A 14,574-nucleotide genomic window follows, 5' to 3' on the forward strand; every position below is an offset into this window, starting at 1 on the left:
AATTAGCTCAACAAGGCTAGACAGAGTTGAGTTGTCCTTCTAAGTGCTGTTAAGCTTTGTGACCAATTGTAAACAATCTGATTTAATGGAGCTAAGGAGAAGCTTGATAGCAGTGCACCAATTAAGAGCTGCTAGGAGGGCTTGAGCTTCAGCAAAGAGGGGTGTTGAATCTCCCCATTTAGAAATGGAAAGCCCGACAATCGCATGGTTACGCAATTCTTAATTGAAGCCACAATCCTATTCTAAGTCGCTTCAAATCAAAGGCGGCATCAACATTTAGCTTATGGTGGTCATACTAGAGAAAATGTGTTGTTGGAGCATTGTGACATGATGAGTTCTAATCCGAGGCTATGTTCTGCGGAAAGCTTGTCTATGGTTTAAGAGTTTGAGCTGCTTAATAGTCTTGCAATAAACTACAAACATAGCCTTCCACATCAAGAAGATTGTTAGTATTGTGGTTGAAAAGAGCATTGTAACGCCCTGACACACAAGGACGCCACGTGTGTATTTTACAAACTTATTTCTAACTAATCTATTATTTTAGGAAATGTGTGGCTTAATTAAAAACTTTTTCATTAAATTAAAATAAAACTTTTATACAAAAATATACCATAATACAGAGATCCCCTGTTTATAAATTCTCTTACAACAAGTCTCAAACAGCTATTACAAAAGTAAGGTTACATTTCTAAATATAGCCAAAGGGTTGATCCTATTTCTCGGAAGCCAAGACACCACGGCGATATGTACATATTTGGAAGACCTGCGACTCATGGCCGAACTCGGTTTTCTATCCTCCTTATGCACCACGAAGTACCGTGAGTCACGAAAGACTCGACGAAGAGAAGCTACTAAATAAAAAGCGATATAATATGCAAGTAATCACAACATGACATAATATACATACTCATGATTCATTACATATTTAATATGCATATATAATTTAACGTCTATACAAACACATATATTACGCATTATGATAAAATTATAGCAACTCATAGTCAACAACTTCATCATCATAATAAACAGATATTCACTCAATACATAATCACATAATCAATTAATTATCTTATAAGACAATTCTACTTTAATGCTTTATAAAGCATCCTTACCACTCGTTATCTACGAGCTACGTATGTCACTATCGTTGCCCAATAAAGCACCTGATAAGTAAGTTTCCTATCTGCGTTTTCAAGGGAGTAATTACTCATTTCATTACTTGCTAATGACGTAGTATCTTTTATCTTTTTTCTCTATCATAATCGAGTTGCAAACGATAATAGTCGTTACCTCAATCATAATCGAGTCACAAACGATAATAATCATTCATCATCATTACCTCGATCATAATTGAGTCACAAATGATAATAATCGTTCCTCATCATTACCTCGATCATAATCGAGTCACAAACGATAATAATCGTTCCTCATCACTACATCAATCATAATCGAGTCACAAATGATAATAATCGTTTCTCATCATTACCTCGATCATAATCGAGTCACAAACGATAATAATTGTTTCTTACCAACATGCTTAGCAGCAATGCATAAAGCTTTTCTTACCTCAAACCAATATTGGGTGTGTGGGCCGATCTAAGTGGAACCATGCTCGACAATCTCGAGTCTATATCACGATAACAAAACTCGATTAAAAATTTATCCAATCCTCAAAACAAACCCTAATTCATAATTAGACAAATTCTAACTATCCATAGGTTCAAAATTAACTCAAACATCACTAAAATGTCCTAATCCAAGATCAGAAAAACATCCCGAGTCAAAAACCTAACTCAAAGAAAACCGAGATTTTCCCTCACAGACCAACCAGTCAACCGGTTCTGCCACACCAGTAGCAATCGGTCAATCAAGTCTTGCAGGCAAGAAAACCTTAGGTTTTCTCCTCCAAAACTCCTTCATACCTACTCAAACACTCCATAATAGTTTAATACCATAAAAATAATACATTTAAATTATCAATTCATAGCAATTCATCACAACACCCATTTCACCATGTTAGAAATCAAAATTGAGTTCTTAAACTCAATCCTCCCCACAAAACAAGTTAAACATCCAAGTAACCCATCTAAAACACACTTGAACAACCCTAAATTATACCTAAAATCAAACTATGAACTCCACTAAACACCACGAGACCCGAATTCAAGAAAAACCTAACCCAAAACCCTTGAAAAATCAAAGGAAAAGGAGTTATGACTTACCTTAAAGCTTAAAGAATCCTTAGACTAGATTGAATTTTGCTAAAGCTTGAAGAATTGGTGAAGAATTCTCCCCTTGCAGGTGCTGGCCTTAGAGTCGAAGAGGAGAAGAGGAGGAGAAATGGTGTTATGCCATTAATCTTAGTTTTCTAGGTTTTTCTTTCAAAAAAAAAATAAATACTTAGGCATACAATCTAAATTATATTTATTCCTTTTTCAGACCATATAAATCACATAGAGACAAAATCCCAACTCTAGGAAAAGACTAAATTGCCCCTCGCCAAAACCTTAAAGCCTAAAATCCACCCTAGGGGTATTTTGGTCATTATAACTAATCCCGCTAAACCAATTACTTAATCCTACACTATTCTGGTATAATTCCAATTCCAATTTAATTCATCTCTTATTGTCGTGACATTTCTGACCACTCCGTCGAGTTCCCACGGTCGCCAAACCCAAAAATTATTTTATTTCGAAAATGGTATCCATGATACACCCATAGTCTGATAAAATCTTTGTAATTAATAAATTACGTTTCATTTGTTCCTCTAGTCGTATTTCACTAATAAACTCGTAATTAGCTTAAGTAGGATTATAATCCTACTCTAATGCCCACCTAATCACATATTTAATAAAATATGCCCAATTAAATATCATTATATTTTCTGAAATATTACAAGCATTGTTCCTCCTGCTCCAAATATGCCAAGTTAAACTAAGAAGCAAAGTGAAAATATCATTATTAAGATGATCTAAGCCTCTTAAGTAATATTCTTCGATGTTGCAATTATGATTTTCAATGTAAAACTTTTTGAGTGAAGATTGTTTCCATACAGACTTAGCCTTGGGACAGTCAAGAAGAGCATGGGTGACAAACTCAACCTTGTTTTTGCAAATTGGACAGTAAGGGTTGGCAAGAGTTTTCTTGTGAAATAGGTTCAAGCTACAAGGGAGGATGTGGTTAAAAGCTTTCCGGGTTAAATATTTTATTTTTTGGAGGGTTTTGGTGTTCCAGATAGTTTTCCACCAGTGTTTTAAACAATTAGTGATGGATGATAATGACAATGTTGTTGGGTTTTATGCCTTAAATTAAACTCCATTTCAATGTAATCCATTTTATTCAATATCAATAAAGAAACAGAAGTATTTTTCATTCATTTGTATGTTTTGGTTCATGTTATAAATTGCTTGTCTATTTGATTTATAAATTCATCTGAAACCTTTTTCACATACTTGATCTTGTTTATTGTGTTGTCAACACGGTGGAAAGTAAACATGACTATGTGAATAAAGATTCCTAGATTTATCAGAACACGGAGTTTTACTGATATGATAATCTACAACAGAGTTTACTTGCATTTGGTAAAATGCTATGTTCTTTCCAGAGCATTGGTTAAAGTAAAGCTTGGGTTGGGTGCATGGACTATGCATCGGAAGGGACCGATATTGAACTTTGACATAGATTTAATCAAACTTACCGTAATATCTATTCAAGTCAATATCGCCTAGTTGATCCTAGATCAAATGATCTCAATCCTGATATGATTAGGTTCAATCTCAAGAGTGTTATTAGTGTTCTTTGATTTGTTAGTTAAGCCTACTTTTGGGTCAGGGTGATACGTACATTTTGGGAACACGGTAGTGTAATTGAGTGGGAGCGCTAACATAAATATGGAATCTATAGCTTCTATCTGGCGAATAGAAAGTAAAGACATATTCTTCTAAACACAAAGAAAACTTCTAGTTACACTAAAGATGTAACGCAACATAAAATATGTAAGACTAACATGAACAGATTAACTAAAACTTACAGTACAGTGAGTCGAGCTCGTCTCGTGGCAATGAACTTTACATGTTAGGGTCAACCACATCCTTTAGGACCGTATTGCTCTGATACCATATTGTAACGCCCCGATTTCCCGAGACGTCACACTAGCTAGTCCGTTTAAAACCATTTAAGATAAAGACAATAAAAGACTTCTTTAATGAAAAATAACTAAGCATGAGATCTCATTATTTTTAAAACAAAACATTTATTTATTCATAACTTTAAAATATAAAGCCTTACAAAAACTATTTGAATCATAATCTTAAATGAAATATTTTTAAACCAAAACATCGTGACAATCCCCTAACATGTAATCCACGCCTCGAGCTCGCCATCCTCACTGCTTAGTTTTGTCTTTACCTGCACACAGAGTACCCGTGAGCTAACGCCCAGTAAGAAGAGCTATGTAGGACATAACCCCCCCCCCAACCAGATAACATAGTCATATGTATAACAATATCACAACATCAAATCAATTCATACCATACTTGCATACATATACCAACATATCATATCACATACTATTCTCAAATACAATATAACATCACATCACAATGTAATCTTAATGCATGTTATACTCACACACATAACACATAGTATCTTATCGCACATTGTCCTCACATACGATAATCTACTCCCACTCATGTTGATCAGACATGAAGTGTAACTTGCCCTGCCTTGTGCTGTTCTCACACTCGGCATCCAATAGGGCAATCCCTTATCACAAGTTGTACTCACCCATGATAGGATAACCTGCAAGTAAAACCCATACAAGCAGCCAAAAATATATCCTGCAGTGCTATGCTCACACCAGCAGCAGAAAACATATCCTATAAGTGCTATTCTCATACAAATAGTCAAAAGCCTTATCACTATCACACACTAATAACATTAGCATAAAACAACAATCTACCATAGAATAAAACATGTAAATACAAACCCATAATACAGTTGTATGTTTTAACATACACCACGTGCCTGAGATGTCCACTCTTCTTACCTCAGTTGTTAAGAACACCTTCTTGCTACTCCAAGCACCTCAATAAATTTTCTTGTTGAGGACAAGATCCTCAAATCCCACTGCTTAAGACTTGTTATCTCGTCACTACTACCTATAACAACACATGGTTCAAGGCCCTAACATTAAAATTCGTACTCTTACAGTACAGCAGAAAGATCACTATTTTTGACCAACAAATATACTAATTCAGTGAAAGTTGTCTTCATAAAAATTATAGAAAATTTCATTATCTTTCCAATGATACAAAGATCATTAAAAATGGATTAAAACTGAGGGAGTTATGATTGTTTTACTGAAACTATTTCTGAGAAAGAATATGGAGTGACGAATTACACAACTTAGCAAAAATACAAACTTTTGACATTGAATGGTTCAGAACTAAAAGATAACATCTTCATAAAAGTTTTAGGAAATTAAATTCCCTTTCTAATGATACCAAAATCTTTGAAATTGGAATTATATTCAAAGAGATATTACAATTTTACCAAAACAGTTTTGCCAGAACAAGATTCAAGAAACGAATCACATGATATTGAATAAAACTAATTTTTTGACATAGTATGACTTCGAATTAACAAAAAGTTTCTTCATAAAACTTATGGGAAATCGAATAAGCTTTCCAACGATATAAAAATCTCTAAAAACGGATCAATATCAAGAGAGATATCATCACTTTACTGAAACTTGTTTTTCTGAAAACGAACAAATATAATAGATCCGAACCCTAGATAACAGTTAGCATTATTGAGCATGAAAATATTTCATACCTCTTCACAAATTTCTATTTGATGTCTCAAGCCCGCAAGCCTTGATTATAAATCCAAAACTTTAAGAATGAAGGTAGAAAATAAGAAGAATTTTGGAAGGTTTGAGAGGAGCAACCATGAAGAAGAATGAGGCTTTGACTAATTGGTTTGGAGAGGAAAAATAAAACTATGATAGTTTAGGGTTTGATAAAAAGATTATGAGATATCGTATTCTGATAGGTTTAGGTTAATTAAAAATAATAATATATAATAAAATGCTAAAATATTATTAAATCAACAAATATCTAAATTTTTAAATTTTAAAAGTAAGCCCTTTATTTTGTAACTTTAGGCTTAGTTTTCCCCCAGAAAAATTCCGAATTATGATATAACTATTTCTACAAAATTTATATATCTTTGAATTATCTTTCCAACGCCACTGGAATCACCTCAATCGGAGCTCTAAAACTCTAGATATGATCATTTTAGTAAAACAGTTTTTAATCCTGCGAATTTATCAAAACCTACGAATTTTTTTAACATTAATTCCATTATAATGTTATTTAATGCACTTCATACAATAAATTAAACCCACTAAATAATCTATAAAACTCTAATAGACTTTCATATTGGGCTTTAATTGAGTAATTATCCTAATTCGTAAAAACACCATAATTTTACCTTGACACTTACTATAATTTCAACTATGTTTAGAAATCTATCAATACTATTCTAAGCAATAGTCTCTATTCACTATTAGTAGAAATAAATAAATATTTATTCTCACACAAATTGTATAACAAATAAAATTTAAAATATATGTATATTTTTACCGGGTATTACATTCTACCCTCCTTAAAGAAATTTCGTCCTCGAAATTTAACTACCAAATACACGAGGGACTTCATGTTTGTCACCACTTATTACATGACCTCCTTATCTACCTTGTGGATCCAACAAATATGTACTTAACTTTTATCTTATTGGTCAAACTACAAAACATATAACATATACAGTCTAATTTAAGTATTGTTATTCCTTTATACATTACTTAAATAACAAAACATACTCTATCCCAATAACTTACATATACGTGCTTTATATACATAAGTTTTGCAATAACATGCTCGTAATTTTGTAAAAAATTCTTCTCTTATTAACATCCTTACATGTCATTAAGAGTTAAATTATTTATTCTTTAATGAACATCCTTATATGTCACTTGAGAACACATTATACAATACAAAAATAACAAACAACAAGGAGTAGGGTAGAAGAACTTATGCAAACTTCTCTTTAATTGTTCTCATTCTTTCGTTGAATGTTAATTTTTTTTTTTTACTTAATTTCCTCCATAAAGCTACAATTCCGTTATTATAGTTACGTAGCATAATTATTAAGAATGTTGCCCTACACATAACGATCCAATATATCATCAACAAACCGATGTCATTCAAACAGACCACATGTCTTCTATAAATTACATGAACTACATGTGAGCTAAAGATCGTTAAAGGTCTTCTTACACATGCGAGCTAGCCAATATATAGGCTTAGAAGCATACAAGTTAACATACTCTCAGGAATGAGCTACATGCATATCACTATAAAAGAAACATTTACTAATCCATCCAACTAATGAAATATGAATAAAATTTACTATCAAAATCACTCTTTCTAAGAATAACTCGAGAACGAAAATCGCTTAATCCAATTCTCATATATATTTTTCTTTACTCGCTTAATCATATACCATTTATTTGTACTAAACGAAACCATTACATATATGTAGGGATCACAACCCTAACATCATACTCATAGCACAATCATAGCAATAACATATAAAAATTATTTCAATCATATCATGTCTGTACCATAACATTGGCATATCATAGCCATTTCTTACATAACCTGGGCCTAGCCTGGCCTTACAATATCCTGGGCCTAATCTGCCCATATAATAACCTGGGCCTATGTAGCCCTACCATTGTTATAGGATAGGGTATCTCTATATTCAACAGTAACATCACTGTATCATACCCCACTATAACAATGTCATACACGAATCAGACAAATGTAGGGTAGGGTATCTCTACATTCAACGGCCTTATCCCGTATCATACCCCACCATAATAATTTCAAACACGACTCAGAAAAATGCAGGGTAGGGTATCTCTACATTCAACGGCCTTACCCCGTATCATACCCCACCATGGTCCCTCACTTTACCTGAGACGTTAGCATACAACTTGCAGCATACAACACACAATATATGAATGCAACATACAACATATACAAGTCAAAACAACCCTAATCAATATATCAATTCATAAACTCATATTGTGTCCATACCACACATTCTCAGTACCACATACATATTCATAATAACAAAGCATAAACCATATTCCAATACATAAAGAGTTTAAATTTATGCAAATAAACACAAACAAAACTATCTAATTTCCTTAAATGGATTGATTGGTACTACCGAAAAACAAGATGCACCTTGTTGACATAGGTAGTACCAATCAATCCATTTAAGCTCTCTTCAACTGTGTAGTCCCATACCTACACAGTCTCAGAATCATCCCACTTAACCTTCCCCAGGCGGTGTGGGATTGCACAGCTTACCCGGTGTTTCCCCTTACGGATCCCGGGACTACTGACTGTCACAATCACCCCCCCCCTTACGGGGTCCGACGTCCTCGTCGACCACACTTCCGGCTAGGTCAAGGCTCTGATACCATTTGTAACGTCCCCGCTTCAAGCCTCCATTGGGCACTTACACCCACGGACTAATGACTCTTATACACGAGTACGTCACTCTGGCTGCTTCCTGGATTGATGACTGACCCTACAGACCAACACGAGTGTTTCCAGCGTGCTTTGTCCTCACTTGCACGCTTCCTGGGAAAACTTCCCAGGAGGTCACCCATCCTTGAAATTGCTCCAGGCCAAGCACGCTTAACTGTGGAGTTCTTTCGAGATGGGCTACCGAAAAACAAGATGCACCTTGTTGACATAGGTAGTACCAATCAATCCATTTAAGCTCTCTTCAACTGTGTAGTCCCATACCTACACAGTCTCAGAATCATCCCACTTAACCTTCCCCAGGCGGTGTGGGATTGCACAGCTTACCCGGTGTTTCCCCTTACGGATCCCGGGACTACTGACTGTCACAAAGTAGTACCTCAATCATAGTGAGGAAGATCGTGAAGAAAGACATTCAACAAGAAGGAGATTCAGCATTAAAGGAAGGAGAGAAAGAGATCCAGGTTCAGATCTTGAAAATACTCTGCGACAGAAAGGATACAAGGGTTAGAGATCTGAACGGAAGGAGACATTTTATTCCGCTGCACCCAATGTAAGGTTTCTCATACTTTATATATGTTTAATTTTATAATCGTTTTAGAAGTTCATATTTAGGGTGTTAATCAACATACTTGTGAGTAGATTGAAGATCCTTGTAAAATAATTTCCAACAAATGTTGGCATGGGATTGGAGTTAGGGGTGTTCATAAAAACCAAAAAATAGAAACCGACCATCAAATCGACCGGTATGTAAGAATTTTTAGTTTCACATTATCATCGAATTTGGCGGTCGATTTCGGTTTTGGTATTTTTGACATGGCGGTCTGCTTTGATTTTTGAAATAAAAAAATATTTAAACCAACAACCGCCAAAACCACCAAAAGCGCAATAAAGCCCAAAGCGCGCAATCCAAAACCGCCAAACCAAAAAACCACTAAAAACTGCCAAAAATCGTACGGTCGATTTTGTACGGTTATAATTTCTAAATGGTTGGTTACGGTTTTTGTAAAATAAAAATCGTAACCGAACGGTCGGTTGATAAAAATCATGTCTATTTTTTTATTACTATTTTTCTTTCTCTTTTTTTTTTATTTTTTTTCTTGATGGAAATTAAACTACTATGACTTGAAAATGACTTGTCTTTCAAAGTAGAATAAAACTAATAACTTACAAGTTTGCTATGTTTATCGTCGATAGCTCGACTCGATCTCGTCTTTCTTCCATATACACTAGGTCAACGAGATGAATTACAACAGCTTGTTCTTCAACCGTTGACTCATAATATGACTTTAATTATTGACCATTTACTTTGAAAGTCTTTCCAATACTTAGACTCACGACTTCTACCACACCATGAGAAAAAACTTTTGTGACCACAAATGGACCTATCCATCGCGACTTTAACTTTCCTAGAAAGATTTTGAGCCGAGAATGATACATCAACACCTTCTAACCTTCTATAAAATTCTTTTGATGAATGTTCTTGTCATGAAAAGCCTTGGTCTTCTCTTTGTGAATTCCAACTCATGCAACTTAAGCATTATGTGTTGTCCAGCCACAATCATGCCCATGTTATATTTTTTTACAGCCCACCAAGCCTTGTGTTCTATCTTAACTGGTAGATGACATGGTTTTCCATATACCAATCAATATAATGACTTACGAATAGGTGTCTTGTATGCAGTACGATAGGCTCACAAAGCTTCATCAAGCCTTGTACTCTAGTCTTTTTGGTTTGGATTCACAGTCTTCTCAAGAATAAGTTTGACTTCTAGGTTAGAGACTTGCTTGTCCTTTAGCTTGAGGGTGGTAAGCTACAATCATCTTGTGAGTCACACTTTAACGAGTTTGAAAAAAGGATTGGACATTCACCTAAAATGAATTTTTTGGGTTTGAGAACTTTTCACCTAAAATTTTGAAGAATGGCTAAAAGTGCAAAGTGATTTCTTTGAGTCGTATTTATAGTAAATCTGATGATTCACGTATCTCTAATCCAAGGGCTCAGATTGAATTTGAAAAAGCACAAATCCCATTAATCCAATAGTACGGGAATATGAAAGGGTATCATTAATGCACTCATCGAATTCAAGAAACCCTTATAAATGATGACATTCATCTCGATCAGAGTGCTAACATGAATCAACCGCCAGTATGGTACCCAATGTGACACATACCCTAATTGGCCATGTAGCTCACACGCGCTAATGGTTACCTGACATGTGGGGAACACCAACAAAATACAAAAGGTCTAGGGTATTCCCAAAATACCCCAAGCAGAATAGCAAGAGGACTGTTCAGTTCATGGTCTTGGGTTGTGTCTCAAATCTGAAGGAAGGTGGCCTGTAACTCCTGAGCCACGAAGGTTGGGGGTAAATGTTGTTCGTGATTCTAGATAGATGACATTTAGGTCCTAACAAAGGCCCGTTACGGATACGAAGCCCATTCCCTGGCCCAAAGCGGATTACTTACTCAACCCATCTATTGAGAACGAGCAAAACCAGACTGGCGGTCCGATTCACGATCACTTCCAAGTGATGAATCCAGACAATAATTCTTGAATATTAATTTTGTACTTAGTAGGAAATTAATGTGAACTCAAGAAGGATACCCTCAGGGATCATTCGAGAACGGAATATGAAAAGGCGTTCGGGATCACTTGGTGTCTCAGGGGTTGCTCACATAACACCTCTTTGACACGATCCTGAGAAATCTAATAGCTTATCCCTTCTATTAGGTCTTGGGAAGACATAAAACAAAAAGGAAACCACCTTTTTGGGCGGACAATCACTATTTTGATATTTCTTCCTTGCAACGACGGCTTACGCCTCACATCACTGCCAACAGTACGACCGTGTACAAAAGACAACTCAATCCAATTTGGTCCTCACCTACACGGCCCAACAACTCAAATTATATTAATAAAAAATTGTATTTTACTCCATCAGTGAGATTTTTACACTCAAATAACCCTAATGGGTCAAAATCAGTCCGGTCCATCAAGGATATACGCCTATAAATATGACATTATTACTCCATATAAAGACTTGAAATTTCTAGAGTTCAAAACTAAAAAATATATTGTAAACTCCATAGCCAAGAGCTCAATAACAGTGACTCGTGGACTAAGGATCATTAACACCCCAACCAGCTTGTCTCATTTTATTTTAATATTTCTTTATTTAGGTTAATCTTTCTTATAATGGGTCTCCAGAAAACCTCAGTAAACAGTAAGGATTCAGTACCTAACACCTCAACATATTTCATCCACAGCAAAAATATCGTATTAGACACAACAAAATATAAATTGTATAGTTGAGTAGACTTAATTGGCCAGTTCTCAATATAACACCCTGGGTTAGCTAGAGCCTGAAAGAAAATTGTTTTTGATGTGTTGTGTCAACACTTAACAATATATGTTGCTTGAATTTCTAGATTACCCTTTTCTTTATTCCATGAAAACCTTGTGTAATTTTGTAATCAAGAGGTTTGCTTCCACAAGATCTGAGATTCAAGTCTTCCATCTTTTATAGATTTTTTGGTTAGTTCCATGTTTTTTGCTTTGACATAAACAACAAAGGAGCTAATCATTGTGTAAGTGTAAATCTTGATAGGAATTTGAACATCTTCTCAGATGTTCAATTTGTTGCATATTTACATGAAATTCAGAAATACATTTCTGACCATCTACGGGCCTCTAAGTTTCTTGTCTCTTTAGCATTTCATCAACTTTTAACCTTCCTAAACTCTGTTTTGCTTGGGATGCTTGACAATCACCACTGGACAATTGACATTCTTGGCACAGTGGTCACTCACACTACCAAGAAGAGTCCTGCAAATAAATACGAGAAGAGATTTTCAGAAAATCAAACTTTGTAAAACTCATAACTGAGAGAGTAATTAATTGGCAACCTTTTGAAGAAACCATAGCCATGACTTCCCATGACTAAAGTGTCAGCTCTAAGTTTCTCAACAGTATGGCAAATCACATCTTTGGCGTCTCCCGTCCCGACTTTCTTCTCAACATTCATCTGAAAGAAAAGGCTGCAGGTAACTATCTAACTCTCTATGTTCTGAACTGAAAACCAAGTGCTTGAAGAGTAGAGAAAAAGGCTTACTTTGACCCCAGAGTGTTGGTAGACTGCTTCAGCTCTTTCCATTACTGAATGCACCAATTCTTTGGCGTACTTCTCCATCGCTCCAATGGCATCAGTGGAAAACAAGTACCCTATAAAAACATAGTACACTCTAGATCTATTTAGTATCTGCAGAACCATCAATAATATTTTGCTTTGTTTTAGCAATAGTACCAAGAATTGGGATTGTTACAAACCTGCAGCATCTAAAGAAGAGTAGGCCGAAGGAGGAGGTTTGACATAGAGAAGGATGAGAGTGGTGTTGGTGTTTTGGTCATTTTTAGAAGAGAAATTGTTGAGACACCATGATAGTGCATACATGCTCTCTTCACTCTCATCCACAGCAACCACAATTTTGGTTTCTCTCCCCATCATCTTCACTTCCATAGCCATTATCTAAAGAGAATTTTCTTGGCCTCAAGATATTGATAACAAAGAAAGATTTAAAGGGTATCCAAATTTATAGAAAAGGTAGTAGTTGGTTTTGGCCGTTGTTTATAATAGTTTTCTGTTCTGAAGCATGGGATATAAATATCAAATTGAGTGAAGAGTGGTTTTAGAACACTAAATACCATTAGCTTAGTTATCAAGTTTAGCTCATATTATTAATTGTGAAAGTAACTCATTGACCAATGGAAATTGGACAAGTTGCCGAGTTGTGAGATAATAATAGAGCTTGAGCTATCTTCTATTGTTATGTACATCTTGTAGTCGTAGTCAAAAGTCTATAAGCAGCCAAGCCAAAAAATTTAATAAATAAATTATTCAAAGCTGCCATCATGAGTGAGACTCATCCATTGTATGGGGAAGATTATTATATTAATGGTATTGCTATTCTTATTAGACATTTTAATTGTTCAACATCATAAGAGTTTATGATGACGTTTTAAGAGTATTTAATAATTATTTATTAAATAAAATATATGGAATTTAATATTAAATTCAACCATAGATATTGGGAACCTTGGGTGTCATTTAACATTTCACTTATGAGGATCTTTAATGAAGTGCTTAAAAAATAGTGTATTATTATATTTTAGCACACTTAAAAAAAATTATTATTCTAAATAATGTTCTAAGAAGTGTGTTAAATTTCACACATGTTAAAATTCGTGTCAAATTTAACACAAGATATAACATTGTGCTAAATTTAGTCCGCAATAAATATTACTTTTATATTTACTATAATACCATTAATTATTATGATTTATCGAATTTTACTTAACTTTACATTTTTTATTGAGATATTGACGGCAAAACTATCTAAACTATACATCCTGTAATACATAATCCCACAAACTAAATTTTTAAGGATAAAACCTTCCAAACTTCACTACATTATGGTCATTATCCTTAGTTACATTTTTACAGTTAAGTACTGAAGTGGTTTTTCTATGTGTACACACTTCTACATGTGTGTGTGATATTTTGATTGATCCACGTAATTTTAATAATTATAAAAATTAATTAAAAATTTTAAAATAATAAAAAAATATTTTTTTTTCTTTTTCTCTTTCTTTTTCTCTATAGAGCCCGATGATAGCCTCATCTCACCTTGCCACCATTATCACTAGAGAAATGCTGACGGACACCCATGGTGCCTAGCACCTTTATAAGGTGTAATATCATTATTGGTACAATTTAATATTAGGTCTCACTTATTATTATTAATAAAAATTATAGAGAACCGCTAACTAATTAAAAGATGTCATGTCATAGAGGTGCTAGGCACCTTGGTGTCCCATAGCAATGCTCTTATCACCACCACCACCACCACCACCATTAGCACCACCATATCTATTAAAAAAAGAAAAAAA

The 14,574-nt window shown here is 34.6% G+C and overlaps 1 protein-coding gene across 1 annotated transcript; it reads right to left on the bottom strand.

Moving 5' to 3' along the window:
- Positions 1-12,189: 12,189 nt before the first annotated feature.
- Positions 12,190-13,277, bottom strand: LOC115705222 (universal stress protein PHOS34). The gene is made up of 4 exons (XM_030632526.2): positions 12,955-13,277; positions 12,740-12,849; positions 12,534-12,652; positions 12,190-12,453 (listed from the first exon to the last, which is right to left on the bottom strand). Exons 1-4 carry the CDS (start codon positions 13,148-13,150, stop codon positions 12,363-12,365), a joined length of 516 nt encoding a protein of 171 aa, XP_030488386.1. The 5' UTR covers positions 13,151-13,277; the 3' UTR covers positions 12,190-12,362.
- Between the last annotated feature and the right edge of the window lie 1,297 nt (positions 13,278-14,574).

This window comes from Cannabis sativa, chromosome X (genome assembly GCF_029168945.1).
Source record: "Cannabis sativa cultivar Pink pepper isolate KNU-18-1 chromosome X, ASM2916894v1, whole genome shotgun sequence".
NCBI lineage: Eukaryota > Viridiplantae > Streptophyta > Magnoliopsida > Rosales > Cannabaceae > Cannabis > Cannabis sativa.

What these genes read in the sequence shown, in the direction of transcription:
- LOC115705222 (XM_030632526.2), bottom strand. Translation starts at nt 13,150, where the DNA reads ATGGCTATGGAAGTGAAGATGATGGGGAGAGAAACCAAAATTGTGGTT. An exon ending in CTCTTCTTTAGATGCTGCAG is followed by an intron (nt 12,850 to 12,954) that starts GTTTGTAACAAT and finishes ATGTTTTTATAG; the next exon opens with GGTACTTGTTTTCCACTGAT. An exon ending in GGCTATGGTTTCTTCAAAAG is followed by an intron (nt 12,454 to 12,533) that starts GTTGCCAATTAA and finishes ATTTATTTGCAG; the next exon opens with GACTCTTCTTGGTAGTGTGA.